This window comes from Triturus cristatus, chromosome 3_2, assembly GCF_964204655.1.
Source record: "Triturus cristatus chromosome 3_2, aTriCri1.1, whole genome shotgun sequence".
NCBI lineage: Eukaryota > Metazoa > Chordata > Amphibia > Caudata > Salamandridae > Triturus > Triturus cristatus.
Window position 1 is genome coordinate 901,838,490 of NC_140584.1, and position 18,240 is coordinate 901,856,729.

Here is an 18,240-nt window from a genome sequence, read left to right on the forward strand (position 1 = left end):
GATGAAACACGTAGATGGTGCCGGTCCCTCATGGGAGCTCTTTGATGTCCTTGAGAGCTCCACAAAGAACACAGGGCAAGCTAACAAGGCATTGGAGAGCACACTTGAGCAGAAGGTAGTCAACCCAGGCCAGCCACTATTCAAGTAGGGTGCATGGTCCCTCCAATGGTATTAATCCTCCTTGTACACAACAGATTCCTCAGGAAGTGCACACTACACAGTCCGGGATGTCTGGTCCCACAACCCCACAAGTTTATCTCTGCTCTGCTGAAGTGTGGCACCAGTAGTTATACTGTAGCGTGCCTTTGAAGAAGGGGTGGTTCAGAGGGTTCCCTTTGAACCACACATGTCTCCCCTAAATGTCAGTCCTGTCTGCCACAAGGCATTGGAATTCAGATCTTAATCTTTAGTGGGGCCATAATCTGGCTTTCCAGAGGCCAAGTGTCAAAACCTATCCCCCCAGTCTATCCAACCACGTACTCAAATGGCAGTGGTCTATCATTCCAGTTGTATCCCTAATGTTTAAGGCTGTGTCTGGGGAATGCACATATGTGCTCCCCCAGCCTTCAGTGTGGACTGCAGACAAACTAAAAGGCACGCAAAAGAGTTTAGCACAGAGAAATGCCCCCTTTCTAGAGGTGGCATTTCTAAGCTATTAATGACAAACCCACCTTTACCACAAGGGAATGATTTGTCATTGTGAACCCAATGATAGTAAACAACATGACACTGCTGCACTGTAAGACACCACTGCAACCTAAAGCAATCTCAGCTATTACCCCATGTTAACCTATGGAAAGAGCAAACGTCATAAGGTCTTGTTTCAATCCCTGCAACTGAAATACTAGCACCCAAAATGGTACAGATTTTTTTACTCGATTAACTATTAAGGGGCTGATTACAATGTCGGTCAGATGCATCGTAGCGGACTGGAACCACCTAACCATAAGGCTGCAGTTTGGAGCACACAATTTGGATGCGACCGCCCTATGGGCCGTCGGAAAGATCCATTTCTCAATGGCAGCTTGTGCCGGGGGCGGAAAAGGCCCACAGCACAAGCTGCCATTAAAAAATGGATATCTGTAAACATCCCTGCACCCTGTGCTAGGTACCATGTGGTGCCTACCACACAGTGCAAAGATGTTTAGGGGGGCCCTGCAGGCCCCATGGCGGATGGCCCAGAAAAAGGGGTCCCTGCTAGGGACGCCCTGCTAGAGACGCCCTGCTAGGGGCCCTGAAAGCCACTTTCTGACCGCCTTTCCATGTCGGAAATGACGTCATGGAAAGGCTGTTGTAAAAGTGCCATCATAATCCAGATGGCAGAGCCGAGGCTGACTCCGCTGTCTTTATGGGATTATGTTGGCTTACGACGCGCCAATGGGCTCCTTGAGCCAGTTGGAAGCGCAGCGGATGGTCCCTCTGCCCGATGGCTTGGCCTGCAACATCATAATGCAGTGGGCAGACTGCAAAGACAGATGTCAGGCGGTCTGCCCTACATGCCTCTTTGTTTTTCTGTAACATGCCCGACCCATTGGTATTCAAGCTTCGAAATGTGTTGTTAGTGTTTGATTTTTTGAAATTAAATGTACCATCCAGTGTAGTGTTAATTTGTCTATTACTTCTTCTTATTCCTACTTCTGTAACAACCAACAACAAGGGGATGTTTAGAATATTGCTATGGTTGATGACGTCACCTGGGTTTTGAGCTCTGGGGTAGGGTTATTCAACAGATGTTGCTTTTAAATTGAAAGAGATAGATTTATTTTGTTTTACATTTCTTTTAATGAAAATTAAAAATTTTAAGAATTTTATTTCAGAAAATAAGAATGTTACACAGAAGAGACGGAACTATATTAATCTCACTGTTTTTGACACACTTCTGTAAATCAAGACCAATGTTCGTTGTTTTGCAGATACCCTATGGTATGGGCACCGCTGTCGGCGTCCGGGTGGGCAATGCACTGGGAGCTGGAAATGCAGAGCAGGCAAAGAGTTCTTCGACAGTTGCTTTGCTAAGCACAGGTAGGTTTACTCTTCTCACACTTGAACCCACTTATGCATAGCTATTAATAGATCACAAAAGAGTGCACAATGCTATTACCAATGCACATTCAATACCCATTAGCTGGAAAGAATGTACATATTCCTTTAGCTCAGTTCTATATGTTTGGTATAGTTAACGAAATGTTCCTCGTACCATCTTATTTGCCTACTTTGTAAAGATTTGTTTTGGATCTAATTAAAAAAAACAAGTGCAAATTCGGACTTGGTATTAAATAAATGTAAACATTGCACCAATAAACTTCTACAATTAAATCTAAATTAACTGAGCTGAGGTCACAAAAACTGTAAGTTATTTTTGACTAAATATTAGTTTTAAAGTCTGTGAAATTTGACATGGGAAAAAATCTACTCCCTGCACCAAGGACTGGGCCCTCTACGGACGGGTAAAATGAGATATGGGTAAAAACAGAGGGCCCGATTCACAGAACTAACTTAAGACAAAATCCTAAACTTACTACCATTTTGGCACTTACTCATTTTGGTATTCACAGAAGGCACTTACTCATCAATGAGCAAGTGCCTTCTGTGAATACCAAAATGAGTAAGTGTCTACTATGAATACCAAAATGGTAGTAAGTTTAGGATTTTGTCTTAAGTTAGTTCTGTGAATCGGGCCCACAAAGACCTGCAAAATTGTTGATAATCGCAAACATTTGCAAATCACATTCCCATGCTGAATATAGTTTGCAATTTACACCGACCCAGGGAAGGTATAAAGCTGTATACAAGGTGGGGGCAGGGAGAAAACATACCAAGAATTGGGGAGGGGAGGTGGAAGACACATCTCCCAAAAAAGAGAAAAAAGAAAAACATTTTCAGTGTAAATGAACTTTTGCAACGTATTGAAATATGTGCTATTTTTCACCTTTTATGTATATGCATGTGAAAATACGTTTGCAATGGTGTAACTTGAATTTTACCAAGAATTCAAGAACTACTACTGGTTACCAACTCACCAACAAATTGGCCTCATGTACTGTTCATTATTTTAGCCATCACGGGCCAGATTTACTAACCTTTCATGCAATGCAGTGTAGCACAGCAGCTTAGTGTGCTGCATTGTGTGAAAGGTAGTGAGCAAAATTTCGCCATTTCTACTAAGATATTGCACACTGCTGCACTCTCATAGCAGTGGTGCACTTCAGGCAGTCTAGCACCAACTCAGGCACCCATGTATTACGTTGCAAGGGTGCCTGTGTCACAAGGATTATTGTTTTTGTGCAGCACAAAAAAAATCTCTCGAGGCAATTTCCTCTTTCTAAGAAAGAAGAAATAACAAGAAAAAAAAGATTGTTCTCCTTGTTACGGCTTTCTCTGGGGGGCATAGTGATTTCACGCAATCCCAGGTTTAAAAACCTTTGTAAGCCTGTGATTGTGTTAAATCCATGGGTGGATTCATTGGAACGTCCATGTCCCTCCCAGGACTAAATGTAATGCAATGCAGTGCAAGCCTCTGCAGTGGCTTAAACATTATTTACAAAGCCATGCAAGGTGGCGCAAATTGCTCTTTGGGTGGTTTTGTAAATATCTACTAGCATTTTGCATTATAGATGCGCCACAAAAGTGGTGCAACCATGATGAAAAATTTTAGTAAATCTGGTGACGGTCTTCCTTCCTGCTCAAAAACAGTCCTCTTGACGCATTGAGTGCACCAGCTGAAGGAGAGGGCAGGAATGGGCAATGTATTGGTTAAAATGGTGCATTCCTGTCCTCTCCCTTTCATGCAGTGAAGCACAACAATGCCTTGCTGCATTGCGTGAAAAAAAGATAAGTATGGGCATTGATTGCCTTGGATTTACCGTCTTCCTCACTTTAAAGATTGATTACAATTAGTGATTTGTGCTGCCATTTACTTCAACTTTTCACCACTGAGTCGTCTCGGATCATCGTTGATCCTTTTGATCCCTTTTCTTTTTAATGTCCACATTTATTTCTTTGCCATTCGGCCTCTATTCTGCCTTTTGATTCATCTGGTTCACGCCTGCAGAGGAGACCCAGAACATTCTTAGACTGGACAGAAAGAGACATTGCTGCCACTTGTTTCCATAGCTGTATGTTGTCTGTGATGACATCATTGGCATATTCTTCTGTGAAACTAAACACCAATACAACAGAATTTATGATTCTGAATGGACTTCCCAATATTTGGTGCCTCCTATGTTTGGTAATCCTAGCTTCGGCACTCCCATATCCACTGTGGCCATAGTCCATATTTTAGGCCTTGGGTATAACAAAGACCAGACCTTGAGCCTTCAAATTAATTTGACATCTTGAGTGTGTTATTTCATCCTTCACAGTCTAGGAAATGTATTACTGCCTTTTCCTTAAAGCATCCTTAAAGCATCTAAAACTGCAATTAATGCTCTAATATTCTCTGGAACTGCAAGCGATGACTAATATTTGGGCCTCGCCATATTCTTTTTTCATTGACTGGTGCAGGATGCGGTGCAGAACATGGCTGTAAGCCTATGCTATAATACTATGCAGAGTTTAATAGCACGCTAATTACCCATGAGGGCATCCAGATGTTTGCCATTGGGTAAGTGGGGGTTTTCCTGGAATTTATCACAGAACCGGTCTTCAGCTTCATCTGGAATTTAAGGAGCAACACACTGGACTTGATGTTGTGGCCCTTCCTGATTGTGGCACATTCCTAGAAAGATTATACCCCTGCCTAACTGCTTCAACTCTGTTATTACAGTCAGTGTACATAGGTACATTACATTCTCCCAGCCTTTGTTTCAGAATATAACAATTAGTAGCCAAACTTTTGACTATCACTTTACCTAAAATGTGTCAGCAACTGCATTCTTTTCTACAACAGACTTAAAACCTGTCTTTTTTTTACTATCAATTTTCTATATTTATCACTGAGGCTGCAATCGTCAACTTTGGTTATTTAGGAAGCCTCAAGTGTAGCAATGAACCTTGTGATATGTATGTATTCAACTTTCAAGATTTTTCCTTGTCTCACTCTCCCCTTCCTTTCCTATTACCCCTGCTTTCTCATTTTACCTCTTATAATGCATATTTACGTTGTTCTCTTTCCTCTTTTGTTTCCTCTATATTGCACATCTTTTCTTGGCTTACTTGTCATTGGAATAATATGTTTTACCTCGTTATTAAGTCCAGCAGAGAGGCTGGAATCAATTCCGTATCCTTAGATTTGTGACAGCACTTATTGGACAAAGGATGACGTTGCCAAGATATTCAGCAGATGAATAAAAAGGTTTATCCTGCACACAGATGTATTTCTTATTGTCGGAAGCACCTTAGACCCTTTCATAAGTTCCCTTGCTTGTTTATAAACTCTTCAAACTGATCACAGTGCAATTTAACTAAATGTTTTAACCTGTATTCCCTCTCTTCCTCACAAGAACCCATAACATGTTCTGTATACAACATATCGGGCCTATACGTCTGCCACGAATTGACACAGAGATTCCTGAGGGGCCTAAATTTATCAATACTGTGTAGCGGGAGAAATCCACAGCAAGAAATCTCTCTGTAAATTAGGCTTTACCTGGGGGGTTAAAGTGGTTGAAGGAGGTGGAAGCGGTAGATATCTAAAGAACTTACATCTCCACATAAATTACAGCTTAACTTTCCATAAAATATATACATGCTTTGACCATTCCTAGAGACGACTGCACTACTGGAAGAAAAGCAAGCAATGTATATACGCCATATAGCCTTGTCAAATGACACACCGAAATCCATAGACCTTTACTTCCTGGAACCCAGAAAAGTTCCCAGACCATTGAGACTATGAGGTTCCATAATTCAGCTATCCACTCAGCTATTACCAAGTTCTTGGCCAACAATTATCATAGGAAGGTTAACTGAAATGTACTATAGGATACCTAGAAGACCAAATGATAGCTAAAACATCCAATGGAAATAAGATACAAAGATCAAAAGGACAGAACTTGAGCACAAAGTCAAGAAATTAGAGAGGATACATAAACACACAGGAGCACCTAAAGATTGGCAGTCGCTAGCCGCCGCTCAGGCTCAGCTACATCCATCAGACCAAGGCGGGGCGGAGTACACGTGAATCCAGCTCAAACACATCTATTATTTATGTGAAAACAAAGCTGGCAGACTCCTAACACAAAAGCTGTGAGAAAAATGTAACATAGAAAGGGTAGATCACCTGATAGACAAAATGGGTCATAAAATATCTGGAGGACACTACATAACAGCAGAGTTCAGGGAATTTTATAAATCTCTATACAGCACAAGACTTACCACATGGAAATATTCCTCCCTTTCTCTTCCCAAAAGAAACTACCTAAGCTATCAGGACTCCAGGCAGAAAGCGTAGACAAACCCATCATGAAATTAGAGGTCATTTCAGCTATTGCTGGACTAACAAAACATAACAAAGCCCAGGACTGAATGGCTACTATTTGTACTTCTATAAAGCATTTTTTCAAAGCATGGCTCACATCCTTAAGGATTTGTTTAACTCCTTGGCTCTTCCATGCCCAAAGCAACAATAGCAGTCATATGCAAGTCTGATAAGGACACCTATCACTGTGACTCCTAAAGACCTATATCCCTAATCAATGTGGATGCTTAGTTTTTAACAAGCATTTTAGAACCAGACTCAAACTGTACATGCAGCGGCTAATCGATCCAGACCATTCAGGGTTAGATTTCTGGGAGAAGATGCTTCCACAACACTAAAAGTATCCTACATTCGCTTATTAAGTTCCCCAGATACACAACTAACACCTTACTGATAATTATTGATGCCCAAAAAGCATTCAATAGAGTACATTGGGCATATCTCATGCAAACTCTCAAGGTGTCCTGGCTTTGGGACAGATTTCAGCAGTGGGTATAGAGTGGGTATTCCTCCCTGGTAGATCAAATAAAAGTATACAGTGTTTTTTCTGATCCCTTCCTCATCCAAAGGGGGACCCGTCACCATTGTTCCTTTTCTGCTCTTCTATATGCCCTATACCTGGTGCCCTTAGCTCAAAGAATTAGAGCAGATGCCCCTATCAAAGTTGTCCCACTCAAAGAGGAGTCAAACACAATCTACATGTACACCGACAATGTGATTCTCTCCTTGAAGGATCCTGATCACTCCATCCAAGCTGTAATGGAAGAGTTATACATACAGCTTTGGGTCAGGATTCAAGTAGAGCTTATAAAAGTCCCAGATACTATGCCATTCGCTACCTGCCCAACAGCAAGAGACATTGCGCTCTCTCTTACCAATTGTTTGAGTCTCTAAACACATTACATACTTGGGGATTCAGTGCCAGAATATCCTCCAGGGTGAGTTGTGCGCTATACAAATACATATAACTGAACAGAATATAAATGGTTGGCACTCTATCAGACAGGGTGACTACTGTGGCCTCATTGGAAAGATCTGCCGGGATCTGCAGATGTGAGCTAAACATGGGATTTCTTGGCTAGTCAGAGTAGCAGTCCTCAAGATGACAGCCTTACCATGGATACTGCAACCTCCCCTGAATACATTACAAATGCTGCAAATGGAAATAAATTCTCTTATCTGGGGTGGGGGTGGTAACCAATCATATTATACCTCTTACACTTTCATATTGACATACCCAAGAGGTAGGGTTGGGTATCCTCAATATTGTAAGGTATTAGCAAGCAGCTCAACTTCTGCACATAGTGGAATAGTATAGAGAATTTACGGGAAAGTCTTTGTGTTTCATGGACCAACAAGTTGGCTTCACAACATACCCCACCCCTCTCACACCAATACTTAATACACTGGAGTTAATCCTGCAGTTACAGAAAACCACTTCCAAGCATGGTTACAGGGTGGCTGCCAATGCACAGGGGACATGGTTGAAGGGTGAAACCTTGTGAGTAACTCAGAAAAAAGACTAGGGGCTTCCGGAGAAGGAGCGCATGCACTACATACAAATTCGGGTATTTGATGTCTAACTGGGAGATAAAGAGTGATAGAAGCAGTGGTCGGCAGACCACTAAAGACATTTGAAAGATTACTTCTGTGTAAAAATAATGATAAACACATACTCTCAGAGCTATCTTCCCTTCTGCAATAGGCCATTCCACAAGTTAACTTATCGGGCCAGTTTAGATGGTAGAAAGAATTGGTCCTGGCTCTCTCTATTAAGAACGAGTACAACGTCCACTCCACAGCTGGTAGAGAAACAATGACGAACATAACAACACATTGGTATTACACGTAACCCATTTATAGAAATGGTTTCCCCAAAGATCTGATATCTACTGGGGGGCCTATGAAGATACTGGAACACTCATTCATCTCCTCTGGCACTGCCCCAAACTAACATGGTACTGCAAGTGAGAAGCTAGATGATTTGGATAAAAACAGAGGCTTGTAGATCCTACATTTCCCAGCATTTACTACATTGTGTTTCCCTTCACTTGCAAATGCAATGATACTGGTTTTATTTGCAGCAAACCGCATAATTTTATTTCACTGGGGGCCACTGCAATCCCAGAACACAGACAATGGCTCCATTTGCCATGGGATTTGATGGTCATGGAGAAGCTTTCAGTGGCCTGTGTTCCTCTCCTTACACACTTCTCCTTAGAATTCGGAAAATGTTCCTAACCCCGGTATTTGAAAGATTTACACATCCTTTGTACATCACCAGGCGACAACCCATGACAAAACTATTCAATTTAGGCTGTAACAGGCTGACTCTTGTATTATTCATGATAGGCAACGATGTACTAGTGGAACATAAATGTCAGCTCCTGCTCAGGACTTTTATTTACATACAGTGATCTTTTGCAGCTTTTTCAAGAAAAAGGTGTTGCGGTGGGTGAGTAAGGGTGGGGTTTACAGTCTATTAACATCTGACAACACATGCCGGCATTTGGGTGATACTCTCTAGAGCTCTGCATTTGTTTTATTGTTTGAAATTACAATATGTGGTTTGCCTTGGAATTTGCTAATGCCCGCAGCAATATTTGGCTGTTGTCTTTCCCAAATTCCTTTCTGACCGCTTTCCATCAAGAAGATGGTAAGAGATTTATTCTTCCAAGGTTGATAGTAACTCTCCTGCCTGCATGGGAAGGGCAACAGCTCTGCCCCATATTTGGAGGGAGGTATGGGTTGTGCTTTCTTCATTTGCAAAATGTTTCACCAGTAAAGAAAACCCATCTATTCCCCCCGAATTCTATGCTCTGTGGCACTCCTCACAGCAGAAACAAGAGCCTGCAGCACTTTTCTTATTGACACTTGGAGTAGTCTCTCATCTCATCAAACTAATGTCAATTCTAAGAACCACAAAATTACAGAATAACACACATCTCATATTGAGTAAAAACAGGAAGAGTAAAATACATAATACAGACCAATTTATGTAAATAAAAGAAGATAGGATCATGTGACCTCTGCTTGCAATAATAACCCCAATGGGGTACCTTCAGGTTGGATAATTACCAGGTGGACAAAAACCTCAAGCAGAAACCTAGGGGTGATCTCTACAAGGGTCTGCTATGCCATCCCTAGCATCAAGCATTGCAATCTAAGTTGGGGTTCCCACAGAGCACAAACTTTAAAGGGTACACTTAAAGTGCAGAGTGCATACAAAAGTACTTACGAAAACACAACACAATTAAAATCAAATTATATCTGCTTGCAATAGAAGTCCAATTGGGGTACATCCGAGGTAGAATATTTCCGCGTGGGCAAAGACCTCCGACAGGAACCTAGGATTTTGCTCTAAAAGGTCCATTGTATCAACTATAAATCTAGAAATGATATCAAAATTGGGAGCGTCATCAAAGCAGATAAAGACAGTAGGCCCTTATGATAAAATAGTCAGTTTAAATGAACAAATATCAAAATTACATGATCAGTCCAAAATAGCATCAAGCCAAATAGATTATAGGCATACAATTGGACTCAATCTTGGGACAGAGTTGTAAACTGGCACCCTATGTGACTTGTGCAATAGTGTAGGCCAACAAGCAGCCCACACCCCATAGCAATGCTACAAATTAGCAGCCCTTTGTTTTATTTGCCATATGCAACCCAAACATTTGGCAACACAGCCAGGATATAATGGGTGAGGGTCAGATCCCAGAATTCAATGAGCCATATTACAACTTTGCGTGCTCAAATACACACAAATAGGCTTGAGCCATCTTCGTCATAATTTGTCATAACCAGGACAAGCGAATAAGGTATAGGCAAGAGAATCAACAGCACCATTGCATACAGGGCCCAACAAACCATTATTACAGGTACATTTATGCATAAACAATTTCAGGGGTAAAGTACCAGCCCTAAATTGAAAGTATATTTTCCGATCTTGAATATGTTATCTCAATAGGGCTCCAAACGACTAGAACTTTTAAAACCTAGAAAAGCTCTAGGCAATGATGACTTTTCAGCTGCTGGAACATCAGTCTGGACAGACCAATATTGTCTTTTTAAGGACTCTCTCAAAGGAAGAGGATGGCTAGATGGATTTTCCCAGAGCTCTCCCAAGACCAGGGTAAACACAGTTTTTTGATTTACTGCAGCCAGACAATGTCATTAAACCTGTCAGAGACTATAATATCCTGGAGACCTCCCAGGATATAGCGGCATGGATTAGTAAATTTAGCGGCACAAATATTCTGAAAAATAAAGTTTATTATTATTGCCTTTATCAAGGAACGCAAGCGCTTCTGAAAACTGACGTCGTCCTGAAAACTACGTGTGGCGTGCTGTGTGCTCAACTAACTTTCCTATCCAATTTAGATGTATGTTTTTTAAGTGATTGTGCGGGGAAGAGCGAGATCACCGGCGTTAACGTTAGATGTTCAAGTTTGGCTCACTTTCTTGGCTGTACTAGCCCACTGCATGATGTAACCGAGTAAGCCATAACTTGTCTTAGCTCCTCGAGGTTCACACGTGCACGTTAACAACGTTTATTCCTGTGCACGCTAACAACGTTTATTCCTTACTAAGTTAAAAGAAACTGAACATTGCTAGGTAAAATCCGCTGTGTGTTCTGCACACACCTTTGCTGTTGTCTTGTGTAGCCGTTCTGTTTATTGTTTGAATACATTCCTGTCTTTTTTTAGGTGTCATTCCATCATAGTTTGTTTGTCTTTACAGATTGGTTACAGGAAATGCTTCAGTGCCACCACTACATTTTGATGGGTTGTTTGTGTCCTTAAATCTTAGTCCTCTGTTCCTCGTTTGAGGTGCTGGTTCTGAGATGCGTTGGTTGCGTGGCACACTGCTTACGTCTGTGCCAGCTTCGTTAACCTGGAGAAAGGAAACCTCTCAAATTGTGAGTCAGGCGGTGGCAGTTAATTCGAGGTCACTCCATGTTACATTTTGGTGAAAAGCCGTCGAAAAAGTGAGTCACAATAAATAAGTAGAAAGCTAATTACATGTTGCACATGTAACGTTTTGTATTGCTCAAGTCGCAACAGCTTTGTTGTCTTACCCAAATTGGACGTAATCGCCCCTCCTCCAGCCTGGGCCAGCAGCCGCAACTCTTCAATTTCGCGGGCACTTTTGAAAAATCGTGGAATTTTTACGAAAGTGCAGATTTCGCAGGCACTTTTGTAAAAATCGCGGCATTTTTACAAAAGTGCAGATTTCGCGGCAAATTGTGAAATCACGAAATCCTGGAGGGTCTGTCTGGTCGCATAGGGACTTAGGACCTGATTATGAGTTTGGCAGTGTCGGAGCAGGGCAGCATGCCATCACCCACTCCCACAGAGCTAAACTCCACTGCCAACCGACTGCTAGATTATGGGTTTGCTCATGGTCTGGCACCCAGTCCCATGGCAGTACAGTATAAAGGTTCATAAGGGAGCCCTAGTACTGCAGCGCAGAGGGAGCACCAAAGCCCATTACCGCACAACATGGATTGTGAAGTCCATGCCTTGGAAGAACAGTGGATGCATGCACACAGGGGGCACTCCATGTGTCCCCTCTTCGTCCATCCTCAGGCCTTGAGGCAATAGGGGGCCCTGTAGGACCACTTTTATTCCCTCACCACCACAGTTTTCATGGCGAGCTCACCACCATGAAATTTGTGGCGGTGAGGAATCTTGTAACATGCTTGGTGGTGCCACTGGGGAACGGGGAGCATAGTGCTACCCTCTGACCGCCATGCCACTGCAGAGGGATCATGGATCCCTGTTGGTTGAGGCGGTCCAATGGCTGTCCGACCACCAAAGTTGTATTAGGGCGGTCGGACCGCTGGTGCAGCAGTTGCTGCACCACCACCATGGGTTTGACTGTCCATCGGACTGCAAAACTCATAATCATGCCCTTAGTTTGAGAATTGACCAAAGCCTCCTCCAGAATTTAAAAGGCTGCAATCCAGCTTTCCTTACTATCACCATTCTGCCCATATCAAGAAATAAAGGGACAAGGTGGGTTCTTGTAGGAAGTGAGCGAAGCACCTTGAAAATGTATTTTCAGATCTAGTGAGGGCAGTTGGAGCAAAGAATCTCCAAAGTTCAGAGCCAAACAGAGCTTAAACAACAGCCTTGGCATCGTAGTTCTCAAAAACTGGCCCCTGTCTATGTTTCAGTGTCACAGTATCAACATTTAGCTTCCAAGATATATTCGAAAGGAGGGTGACACCCAGATAAAATAAACAAGTTCAGCCTTTCCAATGGGAGATCTCCCCAAAATATTTTCTTCTTAAAAGATGTCTCTCAGTTAAAAGTCATAAACTTTATCTTGGCTACATTGATTTCAAAGCCACATCCCATGCAGAAATCTCCAAAGTACAGCAGCAATTGCATCTATCCACTGGAGGGTTTGAAGATCAGCAGAGTATTCTCTCTGAATAGTAACATTTGAGTTTTTTCCCAGCCAAAGATGGGAGCATCTGTAGGCAATTGATGAAGAAAGGAGACTTAGGGGCATATTATCAAGACAGGCGATGAAATTATCGCCGCTTTAGCGACAGAAAACTGCCGCTAAAACGGCGATAATGGGCTTGATAATATGCTCTATGGAATTCCAATTGACTTGCAGAATACAAGTTGGAAAAGTGATCAGGCCAATCAGAAGGAGAAATATAGTTGGGTAGTGGGGAGACAAACTCATCACTTCCCTTTGCAACCAGGGACCAGAATTTGGCAGAGTCCTGAGAAGAACAGTTGTCCTTTAAATCGTTCCACCATCTATCGTCCCACTCTCTGAATCGCTTTGTGCCTCTTCCTGGCTGAGGTAGCTTGGATCTTATCCTTACATTTAATAGCCTCAGCCAATTCTCTCTGTGCTTGTGTACACTTTTTATTAAACCAGGTTTTAGGTCTTGGGGCATGCTTACTAGTGGCAGGGACTGAGATGATAAAGTAGGACAAACTTTGCTTGAATTATTTGCAATGGGTGTGAGGAAACCCTATAAGTGTATCCAGAAAAGAGCATTTATCAAGCTCTAATAAACAGGATATTATGTCCTGTGTAATAGCTGACAGGAAATCAGTGTGCTCCATTACCTGATTCCATCTTAGCCACAGCCTGCCATTAGTAGGCTGTATGATGCTAGTAGAAGACAAAGTGATTTTGCACAGAAGGTGGTCATAGTGAGAGATAAGGGATTATGGTTACTCTCAATCCGTTCATCTATGACCAGTTCAGTTCAATTCAATAGTTTTTATACAGTGATTGGCATTCATTTAAAACTATTAACAATCTCGTCTAGTCCAAAAATAAATATTTTTGAAAAGCATACCTCCTCCTCAATTTGATTGCGCTCAAGATATAATTAAGAAAAAAGTAATAAACTGTAGGAGAATTTCGACATTTTAAAAAGATCGGCTCCTCTTGGAGCGATGTGAAGTGCTTGTGCTGTTAAAGTAGTCGTATGAAGCATCTTCACAAGCTGCTATATAAAGTGCAAAAAAGTATAAAATACACTGTCATTTGAGGTGAAGAATTACCACATAGACAGCCTGGAAGGGATTCAAACCTGGAACCACAGTTAGGAAAAGCAACCAAAAAATGAATTGAATGTAACATGACCCTTGTGGGATAAAATCTATGTTCTGGTTACCTCACCCACCCCCACTCCCCCCACGCCCTTAGGTTAAATACTGCTGTAGCCCAGGCATTGTAGAAATTGGCAAATAGTTGACGCTAAATATCTTGACCTTGCAATATCATCATTCATTGTTATACATGTTTCCTTAGCTTAGGCCTTATTTTGGGGCCCAATGGTATCTGGACAATCCAAAAGTTTAGCCAGGCCCATATCATTAAAACTTTGCCTGACATTTACCAGCCTTGGAATTTGGAGTCATTTTTCCAAATTCAGACAGTCACTCAAAATGCCTTTCAAGTAACCTGCTTGTGGAGGACACCAGATTTTAACCCAGAGTAAGAGGGAGGCCATTTTAACGTTGTCTTCCAAGTAGCCCATGCCACGTCACTGTGGGAGATAAAGCTTGGGGTCAGTTTGAGGATGGACAATAGCTAGTAAAGGAACTTGTTTTTGAAGTCCTGCGTTCTAGGTGGTGTTTCATGATCCCACATGCCTGCTCCATATGTTGCAATGCCAAGGCATTTAAATTTACACAACTGGACCCTCTCTTTGATAGGCTTATTCCCCAATTTTTTTGTGCATCTAAAAATAGATTTGTGCACTACTCCCATTTTCTGCATTCTCTAGGCAATCATGCTGCCCCACGACTCATTTGCTTCAAACATGATACCTAAGTAATTAAAATATGGAACCTTAGTGATCAATGTCTCACCAATAAGGAAAGTTTTTGTTTTAGTGTCTTTGGCCCACACAACTTAAAATAAATGATTTCTGATGATTTACTTTTAAACCTAGGTTTGTCTTAAAACTATTAAAGCAAACACAAGGAGATGATGGACAGAATGCTGAAGCTTTTCAGACAAGCAAACACCCCCAGTCACAGATCTGGGTTGAATCCATCATCATTCTTTAGCTCACTTCGCCACCCCAGTTCACACCCAGCCATATGAAAATCAGTCATTACCTTGTTACTCATGGGAACAGTTCAGCCCAAACTGCCAAGCCAGGTCTTTCCTGGACCAAAAACAAGCTTCCAGGGACCAGTTTCAGGGTAACAACCCTCATCAGCGAGGCTAGCTTGAATCCAGTGGCAAAGTGAGCAAGGGACCCACATCTAGACTTACCCTGACAACTTCGAGTGAACAAAGCAAACACAAGGAGAAGATGGACGGAGCTCTGAAACTTTTCAGACACTCACCCCAGTCACAGATCTGGGTTGAATCCATCATCGTTCATTAGCTCACTTCGCCACCCCAGTTCAGATCTAGCCATATGCAAATCAGTCTTGGTCCTGTCCCTCATGGGAACAGTCCAGCCCGAACTACCAAGCCAGGTCTTTCTTGGACCAGAAACAAGCATCCTGGGACCAGTTTTGGGGTAACACCCATCATCAGACAGGCTAGCTTGAATCCAGAGGCAAAGTGAGCAAGGGACCCAGGTCTGGGCATACCCTGCCAACTTAGGACGAACAAAGGAAACACAAGGAGATGATGAACGGAGAACTGACTCTTTTCAGACACTTACCCCAGTCACAGATCTGGGTTGCATCAATTATCGTTCTTTAGCTCACTTCGCCACACCAGTTTAGACCCAGTCATATGCAAATCAGTTTTGACCCAACTGAAAACAAGCTAGCCAGGTGGATGAGAGGTGATTCCCAGGCACTGGTCCCAGGATGCATGTTTTCAGTCCAGGGAGGACCTGGGCCTGGCTGTTCGGGCTCGACTGTTTCCATGGGGAACAGGTTCAAGACTGATTTCCATATGGTTGGGTTTAAACTGGAATGGCATGGGGAGCAAAAAAACTATGGATTTAGGCCCAGATTCCTGTACTGGGATGAATGTTTGACATTGATCAGCATTCTGTTCATCAATTGTACTTTTTGCATAAAACTATTAAAACCATTAAAAAGTTTCTGTAGGCCAATTGCTGTTTGTGAGATTAAAGCTGCATCATCCGTATATGAAAGAACTGGGACCAGTCGAGAGGCGATTCTAGGGGTATCAGCACTTCATAAACTCAGGGCTTTGGGTGAAGAATTAATATAGAATAATAACAGAAATGGTGCATTTATACAGCCCTGTCTCACCCCTCTGGCTACTTTTATAGGTTGTGTGCAATCACCTTGTTGGTTCTAGCGGACCTTAGTAGCAGTATCCTACTGTAACCACTTTCTAAGGTTTAGCACTGGTGGATCCACCCCGGCTGCCGCCATCAGAGACCACAACATTCCCCTATCCACTAAAGAAAAGCACAGGAGAGGTCCTTAAACACCTTGTGTAAGGCCAGATAAGTGATAAGTTCAGTGCCTGCTCGATGGTCCACTTGGAGTTCATCAAGTTAGTCACTAGGGTTACACATTTTGGAGAAGTGTTTACCCACTTGTTGGGTAAGGATGGAGATATCCATTACCTGGAGTGGCAAATTTGCCCACTATCCCTTTCCAAGCTAGGTTCAGCTTCAACCAGTTCTGGAAGTGGTGGGAAGCGATTACAACGAGGAATCGCAGGCACCATCAATTGTTGGCCTTACGGCTCATTTAAGTTTGTAGAGTCCCCCGGGCAGGAGAAATTTTGGTGGTAATTTTCATAGAGGAAGGGCCTTTAAAAAAGCTAGAAATGGACTAAGATGTTTTCTTCCTAGGGGGTGCACTCACACTCCCCTTGGATGGTACATGATCAGTTTTTATCTTGGGGATGGCCCTTTAGCTGGCCCTTTAGCTGCCTTGAGCCATTTGCTTGGAATTGGTCCCCGTGTTTGCTCGTGAAGATGGGTCTGCTCTCATAAGAAACGCCACCTCCTCAATGAGGAGGTCAATTTTCTAAGAGTGCAGTCATCAGACTTGGCAGAGCCCTTCAAGTGTTTAGCAACCTTTTGGACTACATCACTAGCCTTAGGTTTTCCCATGACATATGAATAGAGCAGATATGACCATCAGTAAAAACTATTTTATTAACCTGGCTATCACAGCTGTCACACCCTGCACAAATAAAATGCAGCAGACAGTATACAAATGAATGCAATATATCCAAAACCATGCTCTTTAGATCAGGATCACAAAGTAAATTAAAAAGACAGAAAGCACACAGTCCCAAGGACCAGTTTGTACAAAGTAGCTTCAGGACCAAGTTCTCCATCAAAGGATGGATAGATAGGGGCCAAGGTACCTTTATGACCATAAACACTTGACCAAGTGGGGTGGCCCAGTCTCCTCCAGGCTCTGAGGCACGTAGATGGGCCTACCCTTTGCCTAGGCTTTGCCCAGGCACGTCCTGCTCTCTAAGATGTCTAAAATCACTTTATGTCCCCGTCTCCTTAATCCCAGAAAGGTTACTGGGGCTTGAAGTTCCCCAGCGATGAAGTGAGCAGTTTTCATAAACAACCAACCCCTTGGCAGCAGTAACTGAGTTGTACCGCTCAACGAGATGTCTTGAAGCGCTTTATGCATGTGTCTACACCAGACACAGCGTCCTTGCTCCTGTGATGGACCAGGGAGCTTGATGTCCCCCAACAATGCATTGAGCAGTTTACGGGGCACATAACCCCATGGTAGCAGTAACTGAGTTGGTTGGAATAGTATACCTGGGGACCCGCACCTGGCACAGATTTCTAGGCATACTACTGAGAATGTTGGTGAATACGGGGAGTACAATAAAGCATAGAAACACAATCAGTATGAGATCTAAATCTCATACTTTACAATTTTGAATTGGTGAATCAGGCCCATTGTATCTGCCTATTGCATTATGAGAAATAGTGGATACCGCATTTTCCTGCACTTAATAAAAGAAAGACTGCAAAAATTAATCATTGACCAACAGGATACTATTCTAACAAGACATTCATGCACATTAGTCACAGGTCAGAGAAATGTATGTTGGTTAATGACTCTTATTTTTCAGGTATTTTGATTACGTTTGATGTCACTGTGATAGGAGCATCAAGGACGGTGATTGCAAGACTCTTCACGACTGACGAGTGAGTATTCACAGTTCAATGAAAAAACTACTTTTTTTATCAATCTTCCAATTGTTGATCAGATTTACTGGAAATTGGTCAGTCTAGTAATGCAATGCCTTGCAAGGCTTTTCTCCGCTTTAGGGATTCAAGCAATCCGATAAACATGTCAAGAAAATCGATATAAATCATTGATTTTCTTTAAGAGTCATGGTTC

General features: G+C 42.4%; 1 protein-coding gene across 4 annotated transcripts in view; it reads left to right on the forward strand.

Moving 5' to 3' along the window:
• Nucleotides 1–18,240, forward strand: part of LOC146858422 (multidrug and toxin extrusion protein 2-like) — a 541,481-nt gene that overhangs the window by 464,014 nt on the left and 59,227 nt on the right. For all 4 annotated transcript variants that reach the window (XM_085649339.1, XM_085649341.1, XM_085649340.1 and 1 more), the window contains 2 exons: nt 1,914–2,022; nt 17,969–18,044. In XM_085649339.1, coding sequence (XP_085505465.1) covers nt 1,914–2,022; nt 17,969–18,044 — 185 coding nt within the window. The remainder of the gene's footprint in view (nt 1–1,913; nt 2,023–17,968; nt 18,045–18,240) is intronic.